General features: G+C 39.5%; 1 protein-coding gene across 3 annotated transcripts in view; it reads left to right on the forward strand.

Annotated features, from left to right (window-relative positions):
* Positions 1 to 20245, forward strand: part of RNF130 (ring finger protein 130) — a 135538-nt gene that overhangs the window by 17053 nt on the left and 98240 nt on the right. For all 3 annotated transcript variants that reach the window (XM_042932470.1, XM_042932478.1, XM_042932461.1), the window contains exon 2: positions 15440 to 15634. In XM_042932470.1, coding sequence (XP_042788404.1) covers positions 15440 to 15634 — 195 coding nt within the window. The remainder of the gene's footprint in view (positions 1 to 15439; positions 15635 to 20245) is intronic.

A 20245-nucleotide genomic window follows, 5' to 3' on the forward strand; every position in this document is an offset into this window, starting at 1 on the left:
CCAGAAATTTGGAAGAAAGCAACTATATTATTGTGGTTTTTTTTTTTTTTTAAGTTTATTTATTTTAAGAGAGGGAAAGAATACACAAGTGACGGAGGAACAGAGAGAGAGGGAGAGAGAGAATCCCAAGCAGGTTTCGTCCTGCCAGTGCCGATATGGGGCTCGAACCCATGAACCATGGGATCATGAGCCAAAATCAAGGGTCGGACGCTTAGCCACCTGAGCCACCCAGGCACCCTGCAACTATATCATTTTTAAGTTTGCAAATCCTAGGGCAAAGAAAGCTGGGTAATTACATCTTAACGGGATGGAAGTTTTCTTGAAGAAACCAGCATGAATGCACAAGGTATATTAAACAGCAGGTTTACTGAAATGAAATGGAAGTATGTAACAGAGAAACCTGTCTTAAGAATCAGCATATTTGCTTTCTGACAGTCTCCACACCCATTTTCAATGTCCTTTAGCCTTACTGGGATGGTCTTATTCTCAGGTTGTTCTCCTTAATAGAGGAAACAAAAGCAAAAAGATTTTGAAAATGTTTTCATCCATTATTTTGTTGACCCTGAGCAGTAGACATACTTCTTTTGTTTCTGTCATTATTTGCAATCTTTAACTCTGGACTTTTTAATTTTTGAAGATAATTTTCTGAGTCTGTACTGTCATCCTACATTTGCCTTTACAGCCCTTGTGTGAGCCTTTCTTAAACTTTATCTTGTGCATTCTTGCTGGTTTCTTCATTTTCTTTCTCATCAGGATGATTTGTAATTACCCAGCTATCTTTGCCCTGGGTTTTACAAACTCTGTGATAATGGGTTGCTTTCTTCCTAATTACTAGTCCCTTCACGTAATGGGTGTGTGTTAGGTTCTGGGTAGCAGTTTCCCCTGGTTCTCCCTAGCCATTATCGTGTTGGAGATGGAATGAATGCTAAGGCAGATCACGAACTTGTCAGATACTAATTTTAGCTGAACAAGATCTCTGCAGTTCTATTGGCCGTTGGCACCCGTTTGGCCAGTTGGTGTAGGTATATTGCCCCCATCAGAGTTTCTTTCCTGTCTCTTAGACACATTCTTGAGTTCTCTTCAGTTGGATTTCCCTATAGGACATCTGTTATCTTGATATAAAATAATCTGCTTCTCCTTTTTTTCCCCCTCTGAATAATATATAGTTCCTTAGTAAAATATGCTTTTCTATTGTTATGGGCCAGTCTCAGGACCCACTTCAACAAGGCTCATTGATTAGTTGTTATTTAAGGTGAACTTTAAAGATTTTTCTTATTATTTGTATTTATTTATGGACATCTCAGATTATGAAAACTTTAAATCTCCTGTTCCCATTTGTTTTCTCATGTGAGTAGTCTCCCACAATAGGCTTTTGTTCTTTTTTTCTCTAATTGTCCTCCATAGGGACTGTATGATTTTTTTTTCGTGTTTCCTACCTCCTTCCTCAGCAGTTAGCTGTTATAGTCCGTCATTTCTTTTTTTTCTGTAGGGATGAGTCATTTCTTTTAACTCACATACCATTTATTCCAAGGTTAACAGAATCACACAACTAACACCTGTCAAATGTAAGGAATGGTGGGGAACTGTATGGATAGAAACTTGCATAAAACAAGGACCCTAAGATGAAATGTTTTTGCTATAGGAGTTCTTTATATATCTTGCATATTAGCCCCTTATCAGATATTTTCTCCCGTTTGAAAGGTTGCTTTTTCATTTTGTTGATGATGGTCCTAGCTGTGCAGCAGCTTTTTAGTTGGCTGTAGTCCCACTTGTGTATTTTTGCTTTTGTCGCCTTTACTTTTGTTGTCAGATCCAGAAAATCATTGCCAAACTGATGTCAAGGAAATTACTGCCTGTGTTTTGTTCTAGTTTTATGGTTTCAGGTCGTATGTTCCAATCTTCAATCCATTTTGAGTTGCTTTTTGTGTTTAGTATAAGATAGAGTCCAGTTTCATTCTTTCGCAAGTCACTATCCAGTTTTCCCAGCACTGTTTATCGAAGACACTGGCCCTCCCCTGTTGAACATATAGGCTCCTTTGTTGTAAATTAATTGACCATGTATGTGTGGATTTCCGGGCTCTCTACTCGTTTCTGTTGATCTGTGTGTCTACTTTTATGCCAATACTATGCAGTTTTTATTAGTACAACTTTATAATATAGTTTGAAATTAGGAAGCATCATACTTATAGCTTTATTTGTCTTTCTCAAGATTGCTTTGGCTGTTCATGGCCTTTTATGGTTCCATGCAAATTTTAGGGTTAATTCTATTTTTGTGAAAAATGCCCTTAGAATTTTGATGGAGATTGCACTGAATCTGTAGATTGCTTTGGTTACTATGGACATTTTAATGGTATTCTTCCACTCAGAATATCTTTCCATTTATTTGTTTCTTCTTTAGTTTCTTTTATCCATGTCTTATTAATTTCCAGTATATGGGTCTTTCACCTCCTTGGTTAAATTTATTCTTAGGTATTTCATTCTTTTTGATGCAATTGTGAATGGTATTGTTTTCTTAACTTCTCTTTCTAATAATTCATTATTAGTGTATAGAAACACCACAGATTTATCTGCGTTGATTTTGTATACTGTGACTTTACTGAATTTGTGCGTTAGTTGTAATAATTTTTTGGTGGACTCTCCAGGGTTTTCTGTATATAATGTCATGAGACCATATTACTTCTGGCTTTCAGATTTGGATGCCTCTTATTTTTTTCTTGTGTAGTTGCTCCTTGTTTGTCAACGGGGATTTCAGCCTGTGTGTTTAGGTAAATGATGATGCTGTTAGGAATTCCTGGGAAGATCACATTTGAGGGGGGAAGATAATGAGTTTGAGATACTAGGAGTCCTAGTACTATATTGTGAATAAAAGCAGTGAGAGTGGACATCCCCATCTTATTTCTGATCTTAAGGGAAAAGCTTTAGGCTTTTCATTGTTGAATATGATAGTAGCTATGGGCTTGTCATATATGGCCTTCATTATGTTGAAGTACATTCCCTCTATACCAATTTTGTTGAGACTTTTTATCATAAATGTTGAATTTTGTCAAATGCTTATTCTGCATCTATTGAGATGATTATATGATCCTCCATTTCATTAATATGGGGCATCACACTGAGTTGTGGAGGTGGAACCATTATTGTATCCCTGGAATAAATCCCACTTGATCATGACATGTGTTCCTTTTAATGTATTGTTGAATCCATCATTCCTAAGTTTGAAATTATCTTCCAGATAGTCCAGTCTTTGTTAACATTGCCATTGTGTCTGATGGCACAATACTAGAAGTATTGTACCAGAAGAAAGAAGCAATAAATAAAGCAAAAAAGGGGTGCTCCCACATTCTTTACTTTTTCTGCCCAAGGATTAATAATGCCTTCCAGTGTTGCTAGCTTTCAGTTATAAGATGAATAAGTTCTGGGGATCTTATGCACAGCATGGTGACCATACCTACTAATACTATGGTGAATACTTGATATTTGCTGAAAAGTAGATCTTAAGTGTTTTCACCAAACACAAAAAAATTAAAAGTAACTATATGAGGTGATGGATATATGAATTAGCTTGATTGTGGTAATTATTTCTCAGTGTATAGGTATATCAGATCATCATGTTGTACACTTTAAATATATATAGATTTTACTTACTATATCTCAGTAAAGCTGAGGGAGAAATAATGCCTTCGGATACTCCCCAGCCCTTGATGGTGTTCTTCCATCTCTCTGTGCCTCAGCAGTGTTGAGGTATAGTCAGTGGCTTTGCTCAGCCTTGGTGGGCTTTTTGGTGGCAGCCAAGAAAACTTAACACTCCATTTCATTTTGTTTCTTAATTGCCATTTCCTTGTTTGTCAACGGGGATTTCAGCCTGTGTGTTTAGGTAAATGATGATGCTGTTAGGAATTCCTGGGAAGATCACATTTGAGGGGGGAAGATAATGAGTTTGAGATACTCAGTATTCATGGAGAAATGTCTAGCAAGCCATTGAAAATGACAGAATAAAGCATAAGAGAGAGGTTAGATTTGGACGGTATCCGTGTACACGTGATGGTTGAAGCCATGGGAGTGGATGACATTGCCCGCTGAGAAAAGAGGGCCTACGGCTGATTCTTGGTGAAACACCTCCAGCTAAGAGACTAGCAGTGGAAAAATGAGAAAGAGTAGGCAGCGAGGTAAGAGGAAAGTGTGATGGATAGGAGTAAAAAGAGAGAGCCTCGAAAAGATTTGTACTCAATACTATAATGCTTCTGTGAAATGGGGAGTGACGTAGATTAAATAGTTTACATGTCTTTTATACTGTAGTACCACATCTGTGTGAAGATCTAGCCACAATTTTTAGTTATTTCGATTTGTAGCATCTCTCTTCCATGAAGTATTTGTTGTATCAGTTGTAATAGAAATTATTTTTGAATATAACTTTGCAGGTAAAGTGATTTGTATTAGCCATCATTTAAAATTAGTCCTAAGATGCTTTTTATTATGTCATGGAGAACATCCAGCAGATATATTTAAGTTGTGAGGATGTGAAAAATAATCAAAATCCATTTGAGATATACAGTAACTAAGTATAGAAGACAAACGATAATGGATAGCTATTGACAATTAAACTTGCTGACAGTTCAACTATGTATGACCCTTCTTGCAATGTTGATTGATATATCCAGCACTCTAGGTGTACAGAAGATAGCTCGTTGTTGCCTTCTTCTTATGACTTGTTGTAAAAATTTGTTTCTTTAGAGTAAATATAACCAAAGTAAAACTTGCCAATTAGAAGAAAAATAAGAAACACTTTATTTTATTTTTTAAAGATACTAGATTTGAAAGTAAAAAGTAGACACAATAACAGTTGAGAACCTATACAATTAAAAATTTTTTTAGCTCCTCAACATAAGAAGCAGAAGACAATGGAAGAATATCTTCAAAGTGCTGAGAGAAAAGTAACTATCTAGAAATTTTTACTAATTAAACTGTCATTCAAAAATGGGATCATATGAAAGATGTTTTCAGATCTTAAAAGACAGGTTTACTTGAAAACCTGACTTTATCTTTAACAGATCCTCAATAAAAGAATATCAGAAGGATGTGTTCTTACTATTCTAATAAGGAAGAAGGAAATGAAACACACAAGGAATAAGTGAGATGTGAGGAGGACTGTGATGGTTAAATTTAAGTGTTACTTTACTGGGCCACGGGGATGCCCAGATAATTTGGTCAAATATTCTGGGTGTTTCTATGAGGGTGTTTTTAGATGAGATTAACATTTAAGTTGGTAGACTGAATAAAGCAGATCAAAGCAGATTTGACGCCCTCCAGTGTAGGTGGGCCTCATCCAATCAGTTGAAGGCCTGAATGAAACAAAAGGGTTTATTTTCCTTCCAGTAAGAGAGGATTCCTCTTGCCTGACTGCTTTCAAATTGGGGACTTGGCTTTTTCCTGCCTTTGGACTCAAACTGAAACATTACCTCTCCCTGGGTCTCAAGCTGCTTGACTTTGAACTGGAACCACATCATCACATCCACTCTCTAGCTTGCTGACTTACCCCGCATATCTTAGGACTTGTCAGCCTCCATAATCACATGAGCTAATTCCTTAAAATAAATCTCTTTACAAACACACACACACATATCTTACTGGTCTGTTTCTTTGGAGATCCCAAACTAACATAAAGGCTGACAAGTATCTGTAGGTAACATTTAATCAGCATTGACTGTATGAAACATTAAATATTAGGGATGGGATAATTAAAGCAAGGTAGAATTGGATGCTGGGTAACTACTCATAAGATGAAATGGGGTGGTTGGAGCTGCATTCTGTAGTAGGTTGAATGGTGGCCTCCCAGAAGAGGTGTCCATGCCCCCGAACCTGTGAGTGTAGAAACCTTATTTGGAAAAATTACATTTGCAGATGTAATTAAATTAAGATCTTGAGATGAGAGCGTCCTGCATCACCCAAGTGGGCCTTAAGTCCAACAATAAGTATCTTTAGGGACAGAAATGAAGACACCATCACAGTAGAAAAGGCCATGTGAAGACAGGCAGAGATTGGAATAATGCGGCTACAAGCCAGAGTGACCCAGGGCCACCAGAAGCTGGGAGAGGCAAGAAAGGTTCTCCACTAAAGCCTTCAGAGGGAACATGATCCTGCCAGAACCCTGATTTCAGACTTCTGTCTTTCACAACTGTGCGAGAATAAATTTCTGCTGTGTAAGTCACCAATTTTGTAGGACTTCATTGTGGTAGCCCTATGAAATTGTTATTCAGGAAGAAAATAGAGATATTGATTAAATATAAACTCTTTATCAGGTATACAAGTTAACATTTTAAGAGTGACCTCTAAAAAGTAGAACTTGAGGGGGGCGCCTGGGTGGCTCAGTTGGTTAATTGTCCGACTCTTGATTTTGGTTCAGGTCACAATCTCAGGATTCCTGGGTTCAAGCCCCATGTCGGGCTCTGTGCAGACAGTGCAGAGCCTGCTTGGGATTCTATCTCTCTCTCTTCCACCCTCCCTCTCCCTCCCCGTTTCTCTCTTTCTCTGTTAAAAATAAACAAAAATTTTTTAAAAAATAAAAAGCAAAACTTGAATATATAAATGGAGGAAAAGAGGAGGAGCAGAGAAAACATGATCAGTGCATTCAGAAGTAGAGAAGGGGAAAGTATAAAAAAAACTTAGGAATAACAGGACAAATGAGAACAAAGTAAAGTAATAGAAACGGATCCAAGTATATAAGTAATATGAATTCACTAAACTTGGCAGCTGAGACTCCTTTTGCAGCCTAGTGAAAAAGAAAACCTTAGGCTGCTTCTCAGAAAAGTGGTAAGTGCAAAAGTAAGTAGGATTAAAGGAAACCAAGTCTCCTGAAACAGTACCGGTATTCAAAATATTTGTGTGTCCTTATGATCATATTAAGTAACGGATCTAGTGTTGGGTCTGATCATTTTGATTACTATGTTGGGTCTACTAAGTTTAATCTCTACTATGTTTTTGCCATATCTGCAGTAACTAATGTAATTGCTGTTAGTTACAGTTAACAGATGTTTTCTTGTCTACATTCATAGATGAAGAAAACGCTAGATTTCATTCCAAGTGTAGCAAAAATAAAGATGATTTTCCTTCATTCGCATTCCATCAGCCTTTTGCATTCTGCCCATGTGGATCCTTGTCAAGAATCCTTGCTCGACATGTTAGTCTTCCAACAAAGTTCTCCTTTCCCAGATGGCTACCACATCCCTTGAGTGAGGGAAAGTGACAAAGGACTGACCTCCTGGCTGCCTCCCTGTGGCAAAGGACTTTCCCAGGGAAGCCTTCTCCTTAGGTTCAGACTTCTTCTTGGTGGGCTTGAGTAGCCAGGCGTGGATCCTGGTGAACTAAGAGAGCCCCTCAGCAGGGATAAAGCCCCAATCTCAACCACTGCTGCTTGACATACACAAGAAGTGTGAATGCTTCAAGCAACAAATGCCTGCTTACACTGCATACAAATAGTGTTCTGTGTCAGAACTGGAAGCTCAAAGCTAGGACCACTTTGAGGGATTCAACAGTGTTAGGAGGCATCTTGTTCCTTTTGATCCCTCCCCTTTGCCATCTTAGCTTTAATTTGGTCCTAAGATTGTTCCCTCTTTGTCATAAAATGACTGCCAGCAACAGCTAGAGCCACGTTTCCGTATTCACATCCCATGGGAAACAGAGAAAAGGCCTCTCCTCAAATGTAGTTAAGTTCTTCACTTCTCTGTGGCTCATCTCAGACTGCGTGTCAACTTCCCTCCCCCTGGAGCTGGAGCCCAGGTAGATGTTACTGAAAGCATATGGCTTGGTTAGAGGTGATCTGTAGATGCTCCAATTAAAAAAGGTTTCTGTTTTTGTTTTGGGGGGGGGGCAACTAACAGAATGTACTTTGGACCCCAGGACGATCCCATGGTCCTGCCTGGAAGTGAGGCAGAGTAACCTGGAAACAAACAAATCAGACAGTGACAGACTGTCCACCTGCCTACAGAGACTCCCTCCCACGTCTCCCTCCATGGGAGCCAGTGGAGACCTTCAAGAATGCCTATTAGCTCATTTTTTTAAGTTTTTTTTTTATTTTGAGAGAGAGAGAGAGAGAGAGAGAGAGAGAGAGAAAGAACACAGAAGCAGGGAAGGGGCAGAGAAAAAAGGAGAGCGAGAATCCCAAGCAGGCTCCATGCTGTCAGTGCAAAGCCCGACACAGGGCTCAAACTCAGGAACCTCGAGATCATGACCTGAGCCGATGTCAAGAATCAGACAGTTAACCCACTGAGCCACACACGTGCCCGAAGAATGTCTGTTAAATGCTCATTAAATTCGAGACCAGTTTCTGCTTGGAATGGGAGGGGAATAGATCCCTTCCCTGTGTATAATTTTCCATATTTCTCTCCTGATTCTTAGCATGCTGTTGGCCTGATTTAGTTTATATGCTGGAAACTGTGAATTTATATAAGTAAAAAGTGAAAAATAGTTTCTCAGGAAAGGGCTGATTAGCAGAAGATGTTAGTAAACATCCTTGTTCCAGTAAGAAAAAAGTGTACCATCAGTGTAGAAAGAACCTCTAGCCCTTGCGGGGGAGAGGGGGGTCCTAGACCTACATCCAAGTGGTCTGAGTGCTCAGGAGTGTCCACACTGCAGGTACAGGTGTAGGGAGAGGAGTGAGGAAAGAAGACCAGGAAGGAAGGCTGTGAAAGAGGAGGAGGAGGGCCCTGAGAGCCAGGGCAGGAGAGCGCTCAGCTGAGCTAGATGTTACTGAGAGTCCGTTTGGAGGAGGGCACAGTGTCCCAAGATAGCAGTGCTGAGGTTATTGGTACCTTTCAGGGCACTTTCATGGAGTGGCTGGATGAAATGTGATGAGGAATGAGTAGACACTGAGGAGGTGGGAACAGCAGGACAGGCAGCTCTTGACAGCAGTGGCAGCAAATGGGGGTCTTTCAAGAGGTCTGTTTTCTTCTTTATTTTTAAAATGGAAGGGACCAACCAGCAGGTGTAATTGAGAGGAAAAAGAAAACAGGGAATAATCATTAATGTAAGGCTCCTGAGAAATCAAGAAAGTCTAGGGTCCAGATAATTTTTCCCGGCCATTATGATAACACATCCTACCAGAAAAGAAAAACACTAACAGAACTGCAAGGGGATGGGGGGAGGGGATAAGAAAATTAGAGTGGATGCAAGGTTTAGAGAAAACACTGAAACGTACAAGTGAGTTAACAGGAAACTAAGACAAAAGGAAAAGCAAAACATTTCAACAAGACCAAACAACCACTGAAGATCAGTAATGAAAAGATGCTGGATTTAAGTGGAAGTATAGAAATCGTAAGAAAATAAGTTATATCCATGGAAGTGGATGAAGGAATGGAAGCGAGACACTTAAATCCAGTAGCTGAACATTAAAAGTTGAGAAGCCGGAAGCACAAATAAAGAATTACATGTTATTCTTTGAATCATAAAATTAGAATTTAACGGGGAAATAAGGAAAGACAGGGTAAGAAGTGGGAAATCTGAAGATTAAAGAGATTATAATCTAATGTGGAAATAGGAAACAACCATAACATACCTGGCCATGGAAACATCTGTATCTAGGGTAACTAATTAGGCTAATTTTTATTTTTACTTCTTTTGCAGGAAGCCGCTGATTGAACATTACACCAGTCAGAACACATGAAACTGCGGTCCCTGGCACAAACTTGTTCTTTGTATCAGTTCTTGCTCAATCTCCCTTTGTCGTTCCTCCATTTCTGCCTTCACCTAGGAGGGTAAATGTCTGCTCTGTGCCAGACATACTAGAGGAGATGCTAATCTCACCCTGTAGGAGATACTCAGGATAAACAGCCAGCCACTGGTACAGTAGGATATATGTCCTCTCGGGATGCCATGGAAACACAAATAAAGCACCCAACTCAGCCTTAGGAGGCCGGGAGGCAGTTCCGGAGGAGGAACTTCAGCAGAATCCTGAGGTTAGGAGGTCGTCAGCAAGGAAGTGGTGGGATTGGCATTTCAGACAGAGGAAACCAGACACGCAGGCTCTGAGAGCATGAAGCGCACCAGGGTAACTGTGCTGTGCACCCTCCGTCACGTGCCCCAGCCCCGCCTGACTCTTAACCACAGCAGCAGGCTGGTGGTCATCAGGCATGGGAGGAAGCATTACCCCCACACCATAACGTGATGACCACTCTGTCCTAGATGGGGTGTTTGCATTTTCAGTAGACAAGGTCTTACTGAATCAAATGAACCAGGCTTCCTGGGGAAGAGAGATTTTATTTGTTTATTTATTTATTTACTTACTTACTTATTCACAGAATCCTTTAAATATTTACGTACTCTGTGCCAGAATATTCTTCCTCTTTTCCTGTTTCAGACAGGGTCCTCTTTTCAGAATTATCTGAGGTTTGCATAGTATGGTCACTTCGGTTATGTATCATCTTGCTTGATTTTTGGGAGAGTTCAGAAGAAGGGCTTACGTCTTTGTTCTGTTCTTATGCCGGTCACTCCTGCACCCCTTGTTTCTGCTTAGCAGTTTTCCAGGTTTCCATTCAGGCTCCAACTCCCTCGAAACCTTTACCGTCATGTTGCTCTTTTCCTTTCCTGGATTTCTAAGCACCTTCATGCTGCTACTTTATACTACCAACCAGTATTGTTGATATTTCTGTGCCAGGCATGCCTCCCCGGTACCTTTAGAGGTTCCTGTAAATTCAAGACTAAAGTGTTTGGTTCTGTCACATTTCTCTTTGGTACTTAACTATGTTGCTGAGCATTTAAGTTATTGTTCGTTGAGGTGAGGATTCCATGATTGTTCCTGTCAATAATTATTTGGTTTTTGTGAAGGAATAAAGAAAAGTCTCATTATTGTTTCTGGATGCAACAGGAAAGATCATACAAAAAAAACCCTGAAGTTCCATTTCTCTGTAATATAACATTTTTTCAGGTTTATTGAAGTATGATTGACAAAATTGTAAGATACTGTAATACTGTATTTTATATTCTCTGTAATTTCACATTTTCATGATACCTTCCTAAAAGTTTTTCCTGACCCGATAACTAATAAATGCAAAGAAGTCAGAGGTGAAGTCTTCTTGTAAATTTGGCAGTTTAAAAAAAAAAAGAAAGAAAATGATTTTGAATTTGTGCAAATTGCTATTGATAAATTTTAATGGTGCTAATTGCATAGATATTTTATGCCATACTATGTCTTCACTTAATAAATTGCTTCAAGTATAAACAACAACTGGTATTAAATTGTGAAGTAGGGCCACTTAACCAGTTAGTCCTCAGTCCTGGGAAGATGTTCTAGAGCTGTTAACATTTTCACTGTTGAAGTTATTTTGTAATTACAAGAAGGAATAAATAGATAAAATAAGCATGCTACAGTATTAAGTGTTTATGAAAACCTCTTAACCTTCTTCTTCTGAATAATGAAAACTCCTTCCTTGAACAGGAACTTGAATATTTAATTCTTGCTTATTGTTGCATATTCTTGCTGATGTAAATGTTTTCAGAGCCTTTTATGGATGATGGTTTGGGTGAATTTAGAGAACAAGGACATTCTTTTGCTCATACAGTCTGTGTTGGACTTTGTTTGGATTGTGAAGTTGTTGGTAGAATCTCTTCTTAGTGGGGATTCCTTAAGAGAATTTTAAAGTTCTCCTTCAGTATGTTTGCTAGATTTTGCTTTGTGGTTGCACCCTTTCCTCTGTCTTTTCAGCCTTGGAAATGGTGACTGTTATTGAAATGCTGATTTTTTTTTTTTTTTTTGAGAGAGCAGGAGAGGGGGAGAGGGAGAGGGAGAGGGAGAGGGAGAGGGAGAGAGAGAGAGAGAGAGAGAGAGAGAGAGAGAATGAATCCCAATCGGGCTCCATGCTCAGCAAAGATCCCAAGGTGGGGCTTTATACCACAACCCTGGGATCATGACCTGAGCCAAGAGTCAGATGCCCAACCACCAATTGAGCCACCTAGGTGCCCCGAAGTGCTAATCTTCTAAGCAGACAGTGACGCTGTCAGCACAAAGAGGAGAGAGAATGAGACTTGGGAACAGGAGCTATTATGAGCCAGGGATGTGGAGCAGACATGTGCTGCTAAGCTGTTTGGATTTCACACACATTGGCACAGAAAATCCCCATGGCACCAAACTGGTGGAACACTAGGACCAGATAGGATGACGCCCATAAAACTAAAGGAATTTTTTCAGTACTTAAGAATAGAGGAATTAGTATAGACTTTTTCACATACATAACTCTTGTGAGACTAAAATTTTATTTTATTTTATTTTTTTGTGAGATTAAAATTTTTTAACTCAATCTTTGTAAATAAGTAAAAGTTGAAGATGAGGGGCGCCTGGGTGGCTCAGTCGGTTAAGCGTCTGGCTTCGGCTCACGTCGTGATCTCGCAGTTTGTGAGTTCGAGCCCTGCGTCGGGCTCTGTGCTGACAGCTCAGAGCCTGGAGCCTGCTTCGGATTCTGTGTCTCCCTCTCTCTCTGCCCCTCCCCCGCTCATGCTCTGTCTCTCTGTCTCTCAAAAATAAATAAACATTAAAAAAAAAAAAAAGTTGAGGATGAGATCATTGAACCTGGGACAGTTGCTCAGCTAGTAAGTAAGCTGATCTAGAATGTGGACCCCACATCTTGCTGATTTCACGACCATCTTGTGTCTTCCTTATTCCACTGTGAATACGTGTACAATCATAGGGAAGACGGGATAAGTCACAGAAAAGTGAATATTTTGCTGAAGACAGGAATACAGATCTTTTTAGCTATTCCTGATTCTGCACTTCCTTCCAGGGTTTGTGCAGCAGCATGTCTTGAAGCATTACAAATGAAACACTTAAAACCAGGTCTGTTATTGCTCTCTATTTGGATATAGTGTTGGAAGTTATCCCAAGACAGTGAGGTTATCATGGTTATCATAACACATAGCCTAAATGCTTGTGTTTTAAGGCCGCATCCTTATCTGGGAAACAGATACCACTGTGGGTAAACAGTCTGTTTCAGGATTTCAGAGTTTCACGATGCCTTGACTGTGCCTTTCAATAGTTAACTACTAAAATTGTGATACAGGCTCTTTTGCATCCACTTAATTTGAGAAAGGACTAAAGTATCTGAGTACAGAAATTGTCTAAGCAGAAGGGTGGTAGTTGTCAACGATATATATCATGACATCGTGAAATCATTGATCTCTCACTGTATTAGGACATCTTTGGTAGCAAGTACACTTTCACTGCGATCCTTCACCATGATAATAAGAGACTTTCAGGAAAGATATTCTGTAAACAGGAATGATAGTTGTACCATTTCTCTGAAGTTAGTGACACCTCTACATTTTACAGCTCAGTGTAAATGTTTCATTTCTTTTGCTAAGTAGTGGGCTTCTGGGGTGTAGAAAGCAAATATTTCCCCACTGTGTCATCTTTTCACAGTTAATACTGAGTTAATACTGAGTTAATAGTTTTATTACTTATTTGCTTTTAGTGTTACCCTTTTGTCATCTCCCCGCCAGCCAGTGCAATACTGATAGTGACTGACTCCAAGAGGCCTAGGGCCTGCCATCCTCTGGCACTGCGTGTGGTGGTCTGCAAACTTTACCTTTGTGACTTCTTTCCCCTCTCTGGACCACTCTTCCCTTTCACTGTAACCTATTAGAAATGTGAGGATGGGTAGTGGGAAAAGCAGCCAGGGGTGGCTTCTTAAGATTTGCAAAGGGTGGCAGAGCTCTGATGACCAAATTGTGGAGCGCAGCCTGACACGTTCCAGTGTACTTCCAGGTATCTGAAACAAACTCTCCCCCCAAATCCACAACAATGGCCATGTAATTATAATTAATTAGTCCCAAGTAGTCTTGGTGTCTTCATGTATCTTGTTGGATGGGTGGAGGTAGTAAAGTTAATACAGTAAAACCTTGGTTTGCGAGCATAATTCGTTCTGGAAATGTGCTTGTAGTCCAAAGCACTTGCATATCAAAGCGAATTTCCCCATAAGAAATCATGGAAACTCAGATGATTTGCTCCACAACCTAAAAATACTCATATAAAAATTATTGCAGTGCTGTAATATAATGCAAAATAATAACTAAAATACAAAGTATAAAGAAAAATACATAAATTAACCTGCACTTACCTTTGAAAACCTTCGTGGCTGGTGTGAGGGAGATGAGAGAGGAGGGTTTATTATGTAGGGTGACTTTCACTATCACTCACGGAATCAGTGCTATCTGTTGGCTCAATGGAATCTTTTTCTGCATGGGAGCCATTGTATATGCTTGCACGGATGCTGACTACAAGTACAGTATTAATAAACTCTTGTCATGTACTGTATTTAATCTAACTGGCAATAAGGCAGCAGAGGAAAGGGTCTATATTTGCAGGTAGCCTGACCTAGAATGAAGCAAAGCATTCCTAAGCTTGCTCTTGTATGGAAAAGCAAAGGACTGTCCATAGGTACTTTCTTTGAAGTGACAAAAAATACACTAGGGCCAGTTGTGGGCACCTTCTAACATTCTGAAAAATCACTGATATTTGCCAAACACCGTGGCCTGAGACTGAGCATCCGAGCATGGGAGACCATCACCCACAATCCCTCAGTCAGAGTAAGAGAGAGAGAAAGAGAGAGAGAAGAACCAATGGCTCAGGTGTGATCATGTGATATTCAGTGTCATGTACTACTCGTTGTGCAAGACATCACCCATTTATCCAGTTAAAATTTATTAGAAATGTTTGCTCATCTTGTGGAATACTCACAGAACAACTTACAATCCAAGGCTTTACTTTATATATATCTTAGTATGGAATTGTAATTTTTACCAGTAAATGTAAGAGGAATAATGTATTCTAGTTTCTAGTTTCATATTATTTTCAAATACAAGCCAAAACTTATTTTCTAATTTCCTTAGACACTTATTAAGAAATTTGTTCAAACATGCTTGAATTTTCAACAAGACCACTTGGTAACTGAAACAAAGTTCAGTTTGGCCTCATTTACCTCAAGCAAAATCAGTCTCTCTCTGCAGCGTTGGGGTGGTGTGGGGGGAGAGGGTGTAGGGGAGGGGGTGTGGAGTGAAGAGTAGATGTGACGAAAGCAGAATTCGGGGTAGATTAGTCACCTTGGTGTTGGGATTTCTGTGTTTGCTTTTTCTTCCTCCTCTCTTCACCAGCCTACCCTGGGCATTATCAGTCTTTTTTACCTTTGTCAGTCTCTGAAGTTACACAGAATTTTTCAGGGTTTTAATTTGCACCACGGTTAACATCTCAATGGAGCATCTCTCTCCTTGTACAGATACGGATGCAGGTTCATTGTATTGTCCTTCATGGCTATATTCATAGCTCTGTTGACAGTGAGCTGCTTGAAGTGCCTTGGGTATCCAGAAGATTTGGGGGAACAGTTGAGCACTTTGATAAAGATCGATTTTATTTATCCTTACTTGAGAAAAAAATTAATGGTTTTTTTTTTCCTTTTCTGTTTAGTTGCTGATCATCTGGGCTGTGATCCTCAAACACGGTTCTTTGTCCCTCCTAATATCAAACAGTGGATTGCCTTGCTGCAGAGGGGAAATTGCACATTTAAAGAGAAAATATCACGGGCTGCTTTCCACAATGCAGTGGCCGTGGTCATCTACAATAATAAATCCAAAGAGGAGCCTGTTACCATGACTCATCCAGGTAAACAAAACCGGGGGGGTGTGAGTTTTGTTTTTCCTTCTAGATGTTAGTGCGTTGTGGGTAAGCATTCTACCACCGCTGAATCCACATCGTTTACAACATCATTCTATGGTTATATTCATTTTTTTATGTTCATTTTTGGTATTATTGTTTATTGAGATGCATGTCTTTTTCCTTTAGTTGAATCCTTTTCTTAAATAATGACCACAACAGAGTCTGTAAAACTTGCACTTACTACGTAACTGGTTGTGACTAAATTCTTAGTCATTTTACATTTCTACATTCCACTTGATAACTTTGAAAAATAACATGTATTCTATTCAGAATCACTTGTCCAGGTTATGTCATGGACTCCCAAGGATTACCTCTTTGAGAAGGATGCTTTTTATCTTATCAGGATAAATGTTGAGACTGATTCAGCGATTAGCATTACTACAGTAGAAACGGTGTTTCTTCATTTCTAATGTAACTGCTTTAATAACAGTAGTTGCAATTTATTGAGCACTTACTATACATATGCCAGGCAGTGGACTATAAGCTTTGGGGGGCGGGGAGATGTTTTATAATAGACTTTATTCTTTACAGCAGTTTTGTGTTCCCAGCAAAATTGAGTGGAAAGTACAGAGATTTCCCACACAGCCCCACACGTGAAGAGCCTCCCCCACCATCGACACCCCAGCCAGAGCAGTACATTCATTACAGTCAGTGAGCCTGCATTGACTTATTATAATCACCCACAGTTCCTGGTTTACTTTGGGGGTCACTGGCTGTTCTCCATTCTGTGGGTTTGGACAGATATGACATGAATCCATCATTATGATATCATACAGAGTATTTTCACTTCCCTAAAGATCCTCTGTGCTCTCCCTATTCATCCTTCCCCCCATCCTCCTACTTCCCCACCCCTGGAAACCACTGTTTTTTGTTTTTTGGTTTTTTTTTGTTTTGTTTTGTTTTTTTTTTTTTACTATTTCCATAGTTTTGCCTTTCCAGAATGTCTTATAGTTGGAATTATACAGTGCATAGCCTTTGCAGACTGGCTTCACTTAGTATTATACATTTAGGTTTCCTCCATGTCTTTTCATGGCATGATAGTGCATTTTTTGAGTGCTAAATAACATTCCATTTTCTTTTCTTTATACTTTTTTGTTTAATGATTTATTTCTGAGAGAGAGACAGAGACAGAGAGCGAGCAGGGGAGGAGCAGAGAGAGAGGGAAACAGAATCCGAAGCAGGCTCTGGGCTCCAAGCTGTCAGCACAGAGCTGAACCCATGAACTATTGAGACCATGACCTGAGCCAAAGTCGGACGCTTAACTGACTGAGCCACCCAGGCACCCCAATAATATTGCATTTTCTAGATATACCACAGTTTATCTCTTCACCTCCTGAAGGACATCTTGGTTACTTCCAAGCTTTGGCAGTTATGAATTAAGCTGGTATAAACATTTGTGTGCAGATTTTGTGTGTGCCTAAGTTTTCACATCCTTTGGGTAGATAGTAAAGAGTGTGATTGCTGAGCTGTATGGTAGAAGCATGTTTCATTTTATAAACCGCCAAACCATCTTCCCCAGTGGCTGTACCATTTTGCACTCCCACCAGCAGTAAATGAGAGCTCCTTCTGTTCCACATCGTTGCCAGCATTTGGTGCGACCAGTGCTCTGGATTTTTGTCATTCTAATAAGGTATATTAATTTGTGTTTCCCTGCTGACATATGATATGGAGCTTTCTAATACATATTTTCTTAGTCCTCACCATAACTGCATGGTGCAGGTACTCTCCCATCTTACACATCAAGAGAATTGGCAACAGGAGGGAGACTGAGCATAGGTCCGCCAGTGGTCTCTGATCTCTTAAAGTTGAAACCTAGATGAAGTTTAGTTCTGTATTCATAAGTATTTTAATTTTTTTTTTATTTTTGAGAGAGAGAAAGAGAGAGAGAGAGAGAAAATGAATGAGTGGGGGAGGGGCAGAGAGAGAGGGAGACACAGAATGTGAAGCAGGCTCCAGGCTGTCAGCACAGAGCCTGACATGAGGCTCAAACTCACGGACCATGAGATCATGAGATCATGACCTGAGCCAAAGTTGGATCCTCAACCAACTGAGCCACTGAGGCGCCACTGTGTTGATAAGTATTTTAAAGGTAAATGACTTATTTAAAGAATTAACTTTTAATCATATAATCATGTAATCCATTTATTTTTTATTTTTTATTTTTTATTTTTATTTTTTTTTGAGACAGAGAGACAGAGCATGAACGGGGGAGGGTCAGAGAGAGGGAGACACAGAATCTGAAACAGGCTCCAGGCTCTGAGCGGTCAGCAGAGAGCCTGACGCGGGGCTCGAACTCACGGACCGCGAGATCATGACCTGAGCCAAAGTCGGACGCTCAACCTACAGAGCCACCCAGGCGCCCCTGTAATCCATTTTAGACCATTACCTTTCAAAGGCATCCTCATCCTCACTGAGAGTCACCTTTTGTGTGTATTTTGATAGAGTAATGAGATGGATTTAAATTTCATTCTGTGATTTTTCTTCCTTTCAGGTTAAACCTTTTAGGACTGTATTTTTTGTAGTTGCAAAACTGACACATGCTCACTGCAGAAAAACTGAAATTGTAGGAAAGCATAAGTAATGAAATCGCAAGAATGAGTGATTTTCACTCTCCAGGGATCTCTGGAGACCTGTAACTTTTAATTTCTTCAGGGAAACCAAAAGGAGATTAAGGGCCAGTCTGATTCAGCTGGCCATCTGTGTGGGAACTCTGGACTAGAGACAGTGGCTTTTCTGCTCTGGGCCTCAGAGCAGGTGCCAGTTTGTTCTCCTTGGCTGTTTCAGAGTCAAGAAAAACTATTTGAAATTTTGGACCTGATCATTCCATACTGATTTCTTCTTACTGAAAACATGAAGAAAAATGGAGAGGGAGAAACTCATCTGAGCAAAATATATTTTTCTTTTCTGGTGATGTTATTTTACATATGCAAAACTGCAGAGAAGTAGCTAGAACAAGTCTTTCTCAAATATGAGATCTGAGGATTATAAGAGAGGAAATTGATACCCTTTTTTATTTTTTAAATGATTTTTGTTTTAAAAAGGAAAGAAGCCTGTATAAATTAGCACAGATTTCCATCTGTGTTCCTTGAAATGTAAGTTAATTCATATATGTTCGTAGATGACCCATGGCAGAAAAAAGGTAAATGGTAAAATAAATTTAGGAAAATGCTTGAAATGTAGTCTACTTGTAGTGGCTCCTGGTAGACATTCTGAGGCCTCTGAGGAGTGTTAGAGTTAAGAACTTATTCTACCTAGATTAATCTGTGATTTCCCAAACTTACTTAACCATGTAATCCTTTTATTACAGCTTAGGGTATCATAGCACAGGTAGGGAAAGTTAGGGCTAGAGTTTGTGGATATATTCTTAGGAAATGGAACCTTGATGAGGCAAATGGAATAAAAGTAGATGTATGAGCAGTAAGAAATGGCTTCATGTTCTAATTAGACACCTAAAAAATCAGAGTAAGGTGGGAAAATAAATTGGTACAGTACTTCAGAGAGAAATTTGAATGCATTACATGATATTGTTAAAGAATGCATGTATTGTGATACAGTAATTTCATGCCTATATACATACTCTAGAGTATTTTTCAGTACTTCAGTGTACGATAGACCACCTGGGCATTTCGTTAAAATGCAAATTCTGATTCAGCATATCTGGGGTACAGCCTGACATTCTGTATTTTTAACAAATTTCCAGGTGATGCTAATGCCTCTAGTCCACAGATCTTGCTTTGAGAAACAAGGAAGTGAAAACAGGAAACCTAGGTTTTAGTCCCAAATTTCCCACTGACTTGCTCCGTGACATAGGACAAGTTGCTTCCTGTCTGGGAAGGCCTCTTGTGACTCTAAACCTAGATTCTATGAAAGGCCATGCATCCCCATTGTGAAGGATAACCACTGTTTATCCTTCTCAGGAGATCTCCCACTTTCTACCTCCAGCCGTGTGGGAGCCAGTGGGAGATTTCACACAGTTACACAAACATTTACAGTCCCTCTCTGTCATCCTCTTGTTACTCTGGATATGTGCATGGGACACAAACAAGAGTATTCATAGTAGCATTGTAACAGCAAAGTACTGGAAACACCCAGATGTCCATCACAGGAGAACAGAGTGATTATGGCATATTTGTATAGCAGTTAACTGTCAGTGAATTAAAGCCACATGTATTTATATGAATAAATGCCCAAAACACAATAATGAGCAAAAAAGAGTAAGTTGTAGAAGAATATGTACAAATAGCATTTGAATGTTAAAAAAATGCAAGACAGCAGTTGCCATATACACATGTATATAGGTATGAAATAGCAAAAACACACATTAGATTAGCAAATACCAAATTTTGGGATCATGGTTCTTTCCGGAGAGGGAAATTTAAGTAGGATCAGGGAGAATAAATGAGGTTCAGACATATCTGTAATGTGTCACTTCTTAAGCTGAGGGTTGAGTACAGAGATATTCATTGTATTCTCTATAATTTTTTGGTTTTTGAAATCTGTCAAAATAAAATTCCTAAGAAAGAAAAGCTCTATAAAGGATCAAAAGGTAAATAGAAG

Source organism: Panthera leo, chromosome A1 (assembly GCF_018350215.1).
Source record: "Panthera leo isolate Ple1 chromosome A1, P.leo_Ple1_pat1.1, whole genome shotgun sequence".
Lineage (NCBI taxonomy): Eukaryota > Metazoa > Chordata > Mammalia > Carnivora > Felidae > Panthera > Panthera leo.